Below are 13,100 nucleotides of genomic sequence, written 5' to 3'. Positions count from 1 at the left end.
CGACGGATCTAGAGAGCAAATAGATAAAGGGATAAAACAATGCATTGCTTATATATCCCAGATGTACATGAATATACATAAATACCAAGAAGAAAAACAAGAAATTTTATAAAACTGAAGAAAAACACATAATCCTGCTAAAACAATATTAAAATATGTACTAGAAGAAAAGTATAGCAAAGAAAAGACAAAAGAGTTGTTTCAAGAAATATGATTTAGATGGTTGCTAGAGTTTACAATGTTTTATATCCTTTGAAAATAAACTTTTCATATCCATTTTAGGCCCGTATCAAGACCAGCAGAACCAGCAGGAGAATTTAAAATAACCAGAAAATTCTAACGCTCACTGGACAGCCTTTGATAACACGCGTATAGGGCTTTTCATTCACAGTCATTTGTTTCGAGCTTCTGTCATATGTCGTATAATCCGTGTATATTAATATTATACATAGCTTATACAACATATGACAGAAGCTCGAAACAAATGACAATCGATGAAAAGCCCTATTGTAAGATCCCATAGATTAGCGTGAATAGATCATGTACAGTTCGTCTAATTTACTTACCGTTGCACGTCATTATCTACGCCAGAGATCTAAGTTGACATAGTTGCCAAAGTATAAAAAAAAATCCTGAATCCATTTTAAATCAAATAGATCACATAAAATTATTGTAAACGTGGATTATACAACAAAACAAATTATTATTCAATGTAAATAAGTAAAAACTTAAGAAATATTAGAGAACAAGAATTAAGTTAGAATCTTTTAAGATTTGCAGTGCAAGCATTTTTGTACTGCATTGTTAATAATTAAAAAACGGCTCCGAACTCTTAGCATAAAGACGGTAGGTTTCTTTGTATATCTCTACAATAACAACTAAAAAAGTTGTCAGATACCTCGATTATTCCAAGTCGTGATAAAATTAGGTGAAATTTATATTTTTATAGTAGAGGTTCTTTTTATAGTAAGGTAAATAATAAAAACAGTAAATATAATAAAACAGATATTTATAGTAAAGAGTATAAACAAATATGAAGTGTCATCACCGCAACTGTCAAAATAAATGTTACCAATTTATGCCAAAATACCACCTTCGTTCGATTACAGTTACAGTGTGTTCCGAACAAATGTGCTTCATAAAAACGGTTTATAATCCATTTATACAAATTAAATGAAACATATTATTGTGTATTTCTTTAGGTTAACATTAATAGAAATCTTCAAATATTATTTCTACGCGTATATAATAAAATATGTATAGTGGCTGTAATTCCAGTGTACTCGGCAAAGTGATTCTAAAAAAGAACACACCTACAGCCTAAATATTTCATGTTGGTATCATGCGACGTCATAGGCTATGACGCGGATGACGTGCAAGGGTTAGTAAATTAGACGAAGTATAAAAGTATATAAGCCAAGTATAAGTATATAAGCCAAGAAGTAATGATGACAGGGATACGAAAATAATTTTTACAGTACATACTACCTATAGGAGCGCTCCTCCCACATGGTCTTTAACAGAAATTAACTGATAAGGTGAGTGAAGAGAGACTTGAAAGATATAAATGTTAATAAAGCTCCAGAAATAGCAAAACAGGTTAGACAGAATTGGAGAGACTTTGTGGAGGAGGTCAAAACCCTCAAAAGGTCATTCGGCTATCGAGAGAGAGCATAATATAGGAAAAAATCTTTAACGAAACAGATCTATTCTTAATATTATTTTCTACTTGTATAATCCTTTAACAATATCTACACAAAGTAAGGTCTTTTCATAGTGTAAAATAAGTACTCTATATAAGTTATTTGTAAGTCAAAAATTGTCTTGAACTATTATTCACTGAAAATGAATTATTATTCACAATGTTGTGTACCTCAACATTCTAGTCTGATAAGTATTAAAGTATTGAATAAAGAAAGCATAATGTTTTTACTTTTTCGCGCAATGCAACGTCTGACCGCAAAAACAATGCTGGAAGCGGTAGACAAAGGCAAGAATGGCCCAATATTTAACACTCCGTTAAAATTTTAAGGTAATTACATCGACAATGCCACCACTTTTTACTCCTTTTTTATATTGTCCTAAAAAGAGATTGCGCTGTAACCGAAAGCATATAATTTGGTAAAAACTCGTCCCGGATATATATTAAGTGAATATTAAGAATAATAATTAAGATCGTTTCCCTTGATAACGATGTTTTGATTGTTTCAATTTAAATTCTAAATTTCAGTTTTCTTAAAGAGCGTACTTGTAATCAAAATATGTTTATATTTTCTTTTTAGTACAAGAGCTCAAAGAGATTAATTGCAAATTTCGTAATAAAAAAAAACATTTCACACAATCAATGACCATCTTATGGGCAGGGTACAGAGAGCGAGTGAAGAAAGAGGACTTGACCTCACCATAAATAAAACAAAATTGATACTTGTGAGCAAAACTCAAAAAACTGCCAGACAATTGAAAATAAAAAACCAATTAATTCAATACGTAGACTAATATGTATACCTTGGAACAGTTACATGTATACCTCGAGTCAAGTCGAAATGGGATCAAACTACCGAAATACGATCTAGAGTTGAAAATGCCAGAGCAACACTTTCCAAAATGAGAAATATATTCACCCATTGCGACATATATTATATATCTCTCACTAAAAATACGGCTGCTAATGCATTTTCAGTCTTGCTGTATGGAGCAGAGGCATGGACACTAACGGAAACACTAATGAAAAAGCTAGAGGAATTCAATGTGGGCGTACCTTCGTTTCCTCAAAATATCCTAGACGACCCACAACACTAGTGTAAAGATATTGCGCCGAATGGGAACACAAAAAGAAATCCCTTCCACAATTAAGAAATGGAAACTTGAATAGCTCGGTCATATTATGAGACATGATAAATATTGTATACTTACTGCAACTGATAATACAAGGCAAAATAGAGACCAAACACGGTCCCAGAAGAAGAAGAGACACAGACATGGCTTCAGAACTTACGCCAATGGTTTGGACTAACATCGGTCGAGTTATTCAGAAACGCCGCAAACAAAATTAAAATTGCTATGATGATAGCCAACGTCCGCAATGGATAAGGCACATGAAGAGGAAAAATGATCATGTCCTAGAGAAGTAAAAAGCGAAACTAAATCAAACTATCGGAGAGAATCACAAAATCACAAAAAATCATGTGATGGATGTTGGAAAAGATGAGAAAGAAAGTCAACTCAGGGCAAGAATAGTAGAAAAAATGTTTTAAACCATAAAAGGAAGCACTAATAAAATTTGGAAGAAGAAGACCAGTATCATTAGAGATACTGCTATTGAAATACTTGCAAAAACGTCAGGAAAGAAGTTTGAGCATAAAGAGACTTGGTGGTGGTCAAACGAAGTACAAGAGAAAATTAGAAGAAAGAAAAGAGAAAATTATATAAACAGTGGCAAGAAAATAGGTCGGGCACAGATCTTCCAAATTATTTGGTCGCCAAAAAGGAAGCGAAAGTAGCAGTAATAAAAGCCAAAGCAGAAGCTTATACAAATCTATACGACCAAATTGATACCCGGAAAGGCGATACAAAGATATATAAAACAGCCAAACATACAGCAAAGAAAGCACAAAATTTTAATCAGATTAGATGTATGCGAGAGAAAAATAATAAAATACTAATTCACGAAAAGGATGTCAAAAAGAGATGGATAAAGTACTTTGACAGTTTATTAAATGAAGAATTTGACAGGAAACTAGTTGAGTTAACGGACATAGTAACAGTAATTTTCACCAAAATAACAAACTAGGAAGTGGTTCAAGCACTTCAAAAATCAAGAAAGGTAAAGCAGTAAACCAGATGAAATTTTTGGGGAAGTGTGGAGAGCATTAGAAGAGGTAAGAACAAGTTGGCTAACAGGTTTAGCCAACATGAAGATTCATGGAGAACCAGAGAATCATGGAATTTCGACGAATGCCAGATGAATCGAGAAGCAGGATAGTAGTATCAGTTTACAAAAACAAGGGAGATTTACAACAATGTATAAACTACACGGCCATAAAACTACATAAAAACAAATCACACCATAAAAATATGGTGGAGAGTAATTATTGATAGACGGATACGTAAAGAAACCGAAAGAGCCTATATTCAATTAGCCCTTCATGCAGGGCAGATCAACAACAGATGCAATTTTCATTATAGGGAAAAATACAGGAATAAAGAAACAAAACGTTCATACGGTATTCATTGATCTTAAAAAAGCATATAGTAGCGTTCCTCGAGAGATTCTGTGGTGGGCACTCAATAAGAAAGGAGTTTCAGGTGAATATGTAAAAAGATTGTGAGATACATGTATAAGTGGCAATTCCTGAGAAATACCAAAACTTAAAGATAAAAAATTAATATATTGTTAAATGTTATTTATCAGCGCTTGTACTATTTTGAAAATTGCAACCTGTTAATAAGCAATTTGCTCTTTAATTAATTTTAATACATTTTCATTAACTTAAGAACTGACGGGCATTTCCACCGGTCTTGGAACTAATTTCGTCAAATTAAGTAACTAAGTAATTTCGCTTCCAATCAGCTGTGGGCGGAGACAGCAAGTCCGTAAACATAAAGGTAATGAGTCGATTAAAAATATGGCAGTTTATGACATTCTGTAAACACGGATAGTCTTTATACATTGTTTTCATTCCCAAACAACTATCGTTGACTCTAACGAAATCCACATAAAAGTTACAAATAAAAAAAAGTTGTTTAAAAAATACTTCGAAAACCACATGCACCGTAATAGTGTAATAGAACAATGATGTATTATTAGGAATAGGTATATAGGACATATTAGGCAGAATAAAGGTGCCTACATGAGGAAGAATAATGTGAAAGATGAAAGTATTCTAAATATTTTTCACACAGTTATTGTGACAACAACAAAAGAAGTCCTACCAAACTGAACTTTGTTGCTGCTGTTTGTGGGAAAGAGGTATTTTCAGGTCTCGGTGTAGACGATGTAGACCAGGGTGTGAAGAGGATTGACGTGACACAATTATACCAATTTATGACAAAATCATATAAGAAACTCACGGGAAGGATATAAGCTGATCAGAAAACAAATAAAACCTGCGGTTATGCACCAGATGTAATTGTGATCTCAGACGAAGACATAGGTATAATATAAAAATTTTCAAATCTTTGAGAAATCATTAAAAGAGGGAATATTAAATAATAAAAGAAGATATCTCTGGCACATACAGGATATTGTACCATGGGGAAGACAGAGAAGATAAGAGTGGAACTAGCATATTATATAAATGGATAGTGAGACACTAAACAGAATAGAAAAGGATTAAAAACCAATAGTATAATACCATGAATACCCCTTAAAAGAAAGCGAGTCAACGTCAATCAATGTAACGCGTTGTGGATTGAAACTGTAACTGAAAGAGCATTTCAGGACTCTCTAGAGAGAATACAAGAAACGAATACTGTCCTCAAAGGGACTGCTAACTTAGAGTGGAGAAACTTAAAAGTGAGTTTACTAACTCAGCGGAGGAAACCATAGAGATAATTCTAGAACATTATGTACGGATTTTGACAATGTCAGTCATTCGAATGACATGGAGTCTCACTATGACATGGAGACACTATGAGCAGGGAGTTAGTTGGCTGACATGATCTTAAAGGAGGATACATGTCGAACACGGAATGGGACGTTTCGATGCCGCCGGTTCATCGCCGGCCGTTTCGATGCCGCCGGTTCATCGCCAGTCCATTTCAACGCCGTCATATCTCGCATTTCCTAGAATTCCTAATTAATACAAAAAATAACTAATAATTGTAACTGTCGAAAATTCGGAAATATATCAGATAGCGATTAATTGACTGGCGATGAATCGGCCGGCATCGGCATCGAACTGGCGGCATCGAAACGGCGGCGATGAAACGTCCTAGACCCGTCGAACAGGCTTAAAGATATTTGAACCACACAAGGCGCCTGGGGTAGAAGGTATTTATTCCATAGTACATCAGAAAGTATGTAGTGCAAACGAAGGGATAACTATTGATCTGTTTAATACTTGTTTGATCACCACCTACGTGCCCCTGTCCTGTAGGGGGTCTAGAAGAGTTTTTACAGCCAAACCAGAAGAATACTCGTTATTAAAAAATTCGCTCTTTCGGATGATTTTGATTACACCATCCTCGTTTTAATTGAAAATGATGGAAATATTAAGATATTGGTTCATTCTGGAGTAGGGTAATATTTCGAGTCTTCTAAACAGTAATCACAGTAATCTAAACAGTATACTGAAGTCAGAAGTCATAAAAGCATTACAACAAGCCAAAAACAATAAAGCACCTGGACCAGATCAAATCCCTGTTGAGCTACTTAAACTTTTGGATGAGGAAAACATTACCTACTTGACTACTTTCTTTAACAAAATTTACAACGAAGGAAAAATACCACATGATTGGTTGGAGTCACTGTTTATAACATTACCAAAGAAAAGCAGGCCCACCAAATGCAGCGATTTTAGACTAATCAGTTTGATGAGTCACACACTTAAGATACTTTCACGTATTATACAAAACCGAGTATTCCTTCTGTGCGAAACTAGAATGGGTAATAAGCAATTTGGATTTAGAAATGGTCTAGGAACTAGAGAAGCGCTATTTTGTATGCGCGTTCTATTACAAAAAAGTTGTGAATTCCGAAAGAACGTTTATGCTTGTTTCATCGACTTCGAGAAGGCATTCGACCGAGTACAACATGATACACTTTTCGATTGCCTGCAGGCAGCAGGACTTGACCACTACGATATAAGACTGCTGAAATACTTATATTACAATCAAGTAGCCTCTATCAAAATTGGAGACAGTCGTACTGAAAAACTGCCGATAAAACGTGGAGTACGACAAGGTTGTGTTTTATCACCCACCCTTTTTAATCTGTACTCTGAAGAAATCTTTAGGGAGGCTTTGGATGACAGACAAGAGGGAGTAAGGCTAGGCGGAGAAGTAATCAACAATATTAGATACGCTGACGATACAGCCATTCTTGCTGAAAATTTACAAGATCTTCAGACACTATTAAATCTAGTCAGTGAAGCAAGCTATCGGAGAGGCCTTAAAATCAACATTTCAAAAACAAAGTGGATGGCAGTTGGAAAGATTAATATAGATCAAGGTCAGCTTTCTCTTGATGGAGAGGAGTTAGAACGGGTAAATCATTTCAAGTACCTTGGCAGCTGGTTAAATGTAAATTGTGACTCTGATGAAGAGATAATAACTAGGATCGAAATATCACGGAAGGCTTTTATGACCTGGAAACCAGTTTTATGTAATAGAAACCTGTCCATGAATATTCGAAAGAAGGTGCTGAAATGTTATGTGTGGTCTATCCTATTGTATGGTTGTGAGACATGGACGTTAACAACCACAATGCTAAACAAAATAGAAGCATTCGAATTGTGGTGCTATCGACGAATCCTAAAGATATCGTGGGTTTCGCACACTTCCAATGAAGATGTTCTTCAAATGATGAATTTGGAACGTCTGCTCATAAGCATCATAAAGAGGAGAAAAACAGAATACTTCGGCCATATAATTAGAGGACCTAAATACCATCTGCTTCGCCTTATAATACAAGGAAAAGTGGAGGGAAAGAGATGGATTGGTCGAAAGAAACTTTCATGGCTGCGTAATATTAGACAATGGTGCCTAGAAGCCCTAGGAAAAAAGACAAAAAGGCTGATAAGCCGTACTGGTGACACAAAGACACTTAAGAAATGACTAGTCAAAAGGAAGAAAAGTACATAGAGTTAATCCAAAACAAATGTGAATGAACAGTAGAGGAGTACAATTAAATGAATAAAAAAGTTAAACAAGAAGTGTTCAAGGCGAAGAACAGTGCCTGGCAAAATAAATGTAACTAAATAGATAATCACATTGGAAGTACTAAACGATCTGAACAATGGAACGGTAAAAGCATAAGGAGGAATGATAAAAGAAAAATGCTAATAACTAACGTATTTGACAAACAGTAGATGGAGAACTTTAATTATTATTGACAGAAATACGAGAAAATTTTCCAGAGAATTAGCAGAGCATTACATAACCAGGTGAAAAGACGAAACTAAGCTTGAAACAGATAGAAAGAGCTATCAATATCAAGACAGATCAATAAACAGAGACACGAAAAAACATATTTATAAAAGCATAGTTGAAAGTATTACTCTCTACAGCTCAGAAGTTTGGAATATATCGAAAAATAGCAAAAACGAGCACTTAGCAACCAAAGTGGCTATTTTGAGGAGAAATTGTTGAAGATCAAAATTAGAAGAGAATTCATGTCGAAAGAGAATTCAACATGATGAAATGGATGTGGACAGAAATATACAAGACGAAATTGTTCGAGATTATCAGAAGATTCCAAAAATATTGATATGGATACCTGCAGAACGAAGGAAAAGAGGTCGATCACGCCGAAGTTGGGCTAAAACTACAAGACAGTTGCTAGATGATCGTGCATTTAAGCAGAAAATGGGGACAGACATTGCAATCATATCATTATTTGTAGGAAATGCAACAATATTCAAGAATACATTGATGTTTTATTTCTATTTGTTACTATTTTCATTTAATTTATTTTAAATTTAAATAATTTATCATATATATTTTTAGTGGTTTTGTAACCAGAGAACAAAAATGGCTACGACTGACCCCATAGTAGCTCCCAAGACCAGAATCGTGGTGCGAGAGCTGCGGCAAGCTACGCGATCTGGATAGTCCGCTTCTTCGTGGCCTCCCATCGCTGGATAGCTCCTCATCGGTGGTGTTCTGCATTCCGGTGGACGATGTGCCTCGACCTGGGGCACAAACTAGCACCAGCTCGATTGTCACTCTTCAGTCTCATTATTCACACGCATATATGGACTGGATCCCGAGATAACCGAGGAGTCGTAGGCGGAAATGGTTTAGCCTCTATCAGCTAAAAGAATAAGGATTTGGTCAGCAAAAATTGTTTTTGGAGAGAATATGTCGTTGATTTTGTAGTTTATCTATCTGTTGTAAGGTAGTTCACCCTTAAGTATTAAACATAAAAAAGTCTTACAATATAATATAAATAATTCGTACCTAATATAAATGTTTAATACTTAAATATATGACGGCAAAAGTAGACAATCTGGTTATTGTACACAATTACCGGTAATTGTATACATTTACCAGAGTCGACGGTAAATATAGGAAATATTCTTTAAAAACCCTTTATTTACTACTTTTACCGGTAATTGTATACATTTCCCAGAGGATCTTGGTAAAAGTAAGAAATTCAAATTATAACGATCGACGTGCAAGCGCATTGCCTTTGTTTACATCGTGCGTATTCAGTCTTCAGTTACTTCTCGAGATATTTCTAATAGGCCCTTTATCTGCCTCACCCTGGTATAGAAGTAATTTTATTGGAAGAAAAGATGGATATTGTATTTATTTTTGATTTTTTTTTGCGTTATGCCATTATTGCAATATCGAGGATGTTTAATTTGATGTTTCGCCACTATATTTTACTACTACTATACTACAACAGTTTGGTTTCTGTTTAAATAATTAAAAAAATTACTTTTAAAAATAAATTAAACCAGCGATTCTCAACCTGTGGTGCGGGGGGGCGCGCTTTTAGTAATGGGGGGGGGGGGCGTGAGCATATAAAAAAATACACCAATATCGTTAACTAATTTACTAAAATCAAAGCAAAACAAACTTCTGACAAAATAAAAAATAAAATACACATGAACACTGAATAGGAGTTATAATCATAAAGAGCACTCAATACTAAAAACTAAGATTTTACTGTTTTTTGTCAAAATTATTCAACGAGGGGGGGCGCGGTGAAAGCAATTATGGAAGATTGGGTCGCAAAGGGTAAAAGGTTGAGAAACGCTGAATTAAACGCATCAAATAAAATATTTTATTGTACACACCAGTTATTCGCAAAATGAAACTAAAGTACAATAGGAAAATAACAAAATAAGATCTTAAGTAATAATTATGAAAATGATAAACATGATAAAAGATAAAAAGTAAGCAAAAGAACTATGAATAGTAAAATTAAATTCATCATTTCACTCACTTCGTATTTCAAACTATTAAAGAAGTGATTGTGGGTAGAAGGAATTTATTTATTTTGTAAGACTTCTTTTTAGAAATGAATATTGGTTCTCGATAGTGTGGAATTAAATAATACTGATCCAAAGTGGATAGACGCTCTCTTGATTTGCTATTTCTAAGTACCTAAGAACGATTGAAACTGAGTTCCTCTGTAAGAAGTTTTATAAAAAAAAAAAACACAAAAGCAAAAACGACCACACAGACAAAAGTGCTCATTCGCCACTATTGCACATTATACTACTATCTTTAATAAAATATCTAATATTTCAAATACATGCAGGCACGGCGTAATTACAGATTCGCCAGTATTGATATAAAGTTTGGTGTGCTTTCGTCGTTAATGCATCAAAATATTTGACAAATTCACAATACCATATACAGACTTGTAGGCGCCCTCTAGTAGTAAGGAAATTAAATAATTGTTAGCCGATATTGCACATAAAAGAGGGCATATTTAGATGCCGATTGATGGACTTAACTCAAAAACGTCGATTTTCGTGTTTCGCCACTATTGTTCTTATATTATATTATAATTACTACAACTTTTTTCTGTTGGAATTTTTTTTTAATTTTCGTTATAATTTCTTTCTTTTAATATTTATTGCTTTAATATTTATTTCTCGATATTTAATATTTATTTCTTCTAAACTTTTAACTAAATTCTAACAAACAGTACTGTAGTTTTCATTAGATTTCCACTTCAGATGAATGTAAAAATTATTAGAAGGAGAAAACACAGTAGGACGTATTTTTCATGATGTAATTAATATCGATTTTCTGCGATATTTTTAATGATAAATTATCTTCATATGAGACTTCTATATAACAAAAAACTTACTGCCGGGAGTATATTGATTGAATTATTCAAGAAATGTTTACGGAAGCAAAAACTTGGCGCAAATCTCAAAAAAAACACCGGCACCTATTTCACGGTTCCTTAAAAGCAATAATTTGTCCCGGTACATACTTCTCTCGGATTCTGTCGGCATGTAAGTAATAGTGTAGTAGAAAACCACTTTTTTCAATCACCGGGTTTTAATTGAAATGGATACGCCTCGAGCTGTTACTCTTATTTGGAACAATGAGATTTATGAATGCAAGCACAGCGTGCTAGTGTGAAATACTGATGCAGAAATTGCAGATGTAAGAAAGAGCTACAACGGCCTGTGTCAGATAAGAGACTCTGAAGCATTCGAAATATATTTAGGACTGTTTCATTTCGACAACAATGACGATTTATTTGATGGCGACTGAAAGTTCACAAGAGGAATTTGGAAAACATATTAAAAGAGTTTACATTATACATAAATATCTCAAGCTACGGATATTTGACGTGGAAAATGTTATGTGGACTATAGTTACAAATACTACAATACCTAACGTTAACTTTTTAAGATGCGAAATCATAACAAGAAGATTCGGACCACGAAAAAATTTTTTTGCCCAGTAAATATTATGTATTTATTTATACAGAGTGAAATGAAATGTAAAAAAAATTAAATAAGAAAGAGAACAACTTTCCAAAAAAAGAAATAATGGCCCAGCACTTACTAAAAATTTGAATCCCAAAAACAGAAATGGGATATTCAGAAATTAAAGAGAAAGAACACGCATGTCATTAAAATAAAAAAGGTAAAATTCACGATATCAATTTATATTCAAAAATATCAAATTCGTAAATATCACAAAACAGGCAAATAAAATATCCAGGTAAAATAATCAAATAAGGTAAATAAATATCATATCAAGACCTCGATTTTTGACCCTGCGCTTCGTTATCGAACGTATTCGCTTCGTATCTGGACCTCGATTTTTGACCCTTCGCTTCGTTATTGAACGTATTCGCTTCGTATCTGTTTAGTGTACAGATAGCGAATGATCGATAACGAAGCGAAGGGTCAAAATTGAGGTCCTGTTTAGTGTACAGATAGCGAATGATCAATAACGAAGCGAATCAAAAATCGAGGTCCTGACCTATCAAATATTGATATAAAATTTTATGATAAACAACTTGAGAACTGTCTTACTAAACTCTTTGACTAACTATAATAATAATATACGTTTATTCAAATCAATAGTTATTACAATAATTTACAATTTCGGTTTACTTACACTAAAATAAACGTAAAAAAGTCTTAAAAGCATAAACATGCTTGTTGACTTAATCTGTCTAATATTGACAAGTTTATGTTTATTGTTTTTTTACAAATCATTATTTTATTTTACAGTTTCTAATCTAATTTCTATGTTTTTTTTATCTAGTATAATTTAAATTTATTAAATTGTTATACAACTCCCTGTTTTCTTTTACCCAAGCAGTAACTAATTTTTTATACAAACAAAAATTTTTGATATTTTAAAAATTTATGGGCAATTGATTGTATATTCTTGGAGCAAAATATTTAATTGACCGTTGCGTGATGGTTTTTAAAGTGTGAAGACATTCGACATTCAATTTTCTTCTTGTTTCATAATTTGACACTTTTGCTTTAAGAGGAATTTTATCTTTATAAATATTTTTAAGTAACTCTAAGCAGTACAATTGCCAAATATAAAGAACCTGAGTTTCATGAAAAAGTTGGTCTGAGGGATACGTTTTTCGTTTTCCATATATTAGTTTAAGAAATCATTTCTGAGTATTTTGTAGGGTCACCAGATGCCAATCAGCCATCTTTAAATCTCTTATACAAGATGAGATTGTACTAGAGACAGGTAAAGCATTTTAAGCTGTTCAACATCCAAAAACTCTTTTAAATAGCGGAATTTTGGTAGCAGTCCTCGTATTTTTCTTATTAGTTATTTATGATATAAGTGTTAAAAGTACACGTTTAAGGCACGCATGTGAAAGTTTGCAGAATGAGCGATAGCGAATTCTGCAATTCACATGAGTGCCTTAAAAATGTACTTTTTAACACGCATATCATACAATATTTTTTCTACAAACGTAA

At 33.5% G+C, this 13,100-nt stretch overlaps 1 protein-coding gene across 3 annotated transcripts in view; it reads right to left on the bottom strand.

Annotated features, from left to right (window-relative positions):
- The window catches only part of LOC126884733 (monocarboxylate transporter 12-like), a 645,529-nt gene that overhangs the window by 75,972 nt on the left and 556,457 nt on the right, over positions 1-13,100 (bottom strand). For 2 of the 3 annotated variants that reach the window (XM_050650864.1, XM_050650865.1), the window contains exon 2: positions 8,707-8,974. The exons of the other annotated variant lie outside the window; for it this stretch is intronic. In XM_050650864.1, the coding sequence (XP_050506821.1) occupies positions 8,707-8,829 (123 nt within the window). In that variant the 5' untranslated portion in view covers positions 8,830-8,974. The remainder of the gene's footprint in view (positions 1-8,706; positions 8,975-13,100) is intronic. 3 annotated transcript variants of the gene reach the window in all.

This window comes from Diabrotica virgifera, chromosome 5 (assembly GCF_917563875.1).
Source record: "Diabrotica virgifera virgifera chromosome 5, PGI_DIABVI_V3a".
NCBI classification, from domain to species: domain Eukaryota; kingdom Metazoa; phylum Arthropoda; class Insecta; order Coleoptera; family Chrysomelidae; genus Diabrotica; species Diabrotica virgifera.
This window is presented reverse-complemented; position numbering and strand designations above follow the sequence as displayed.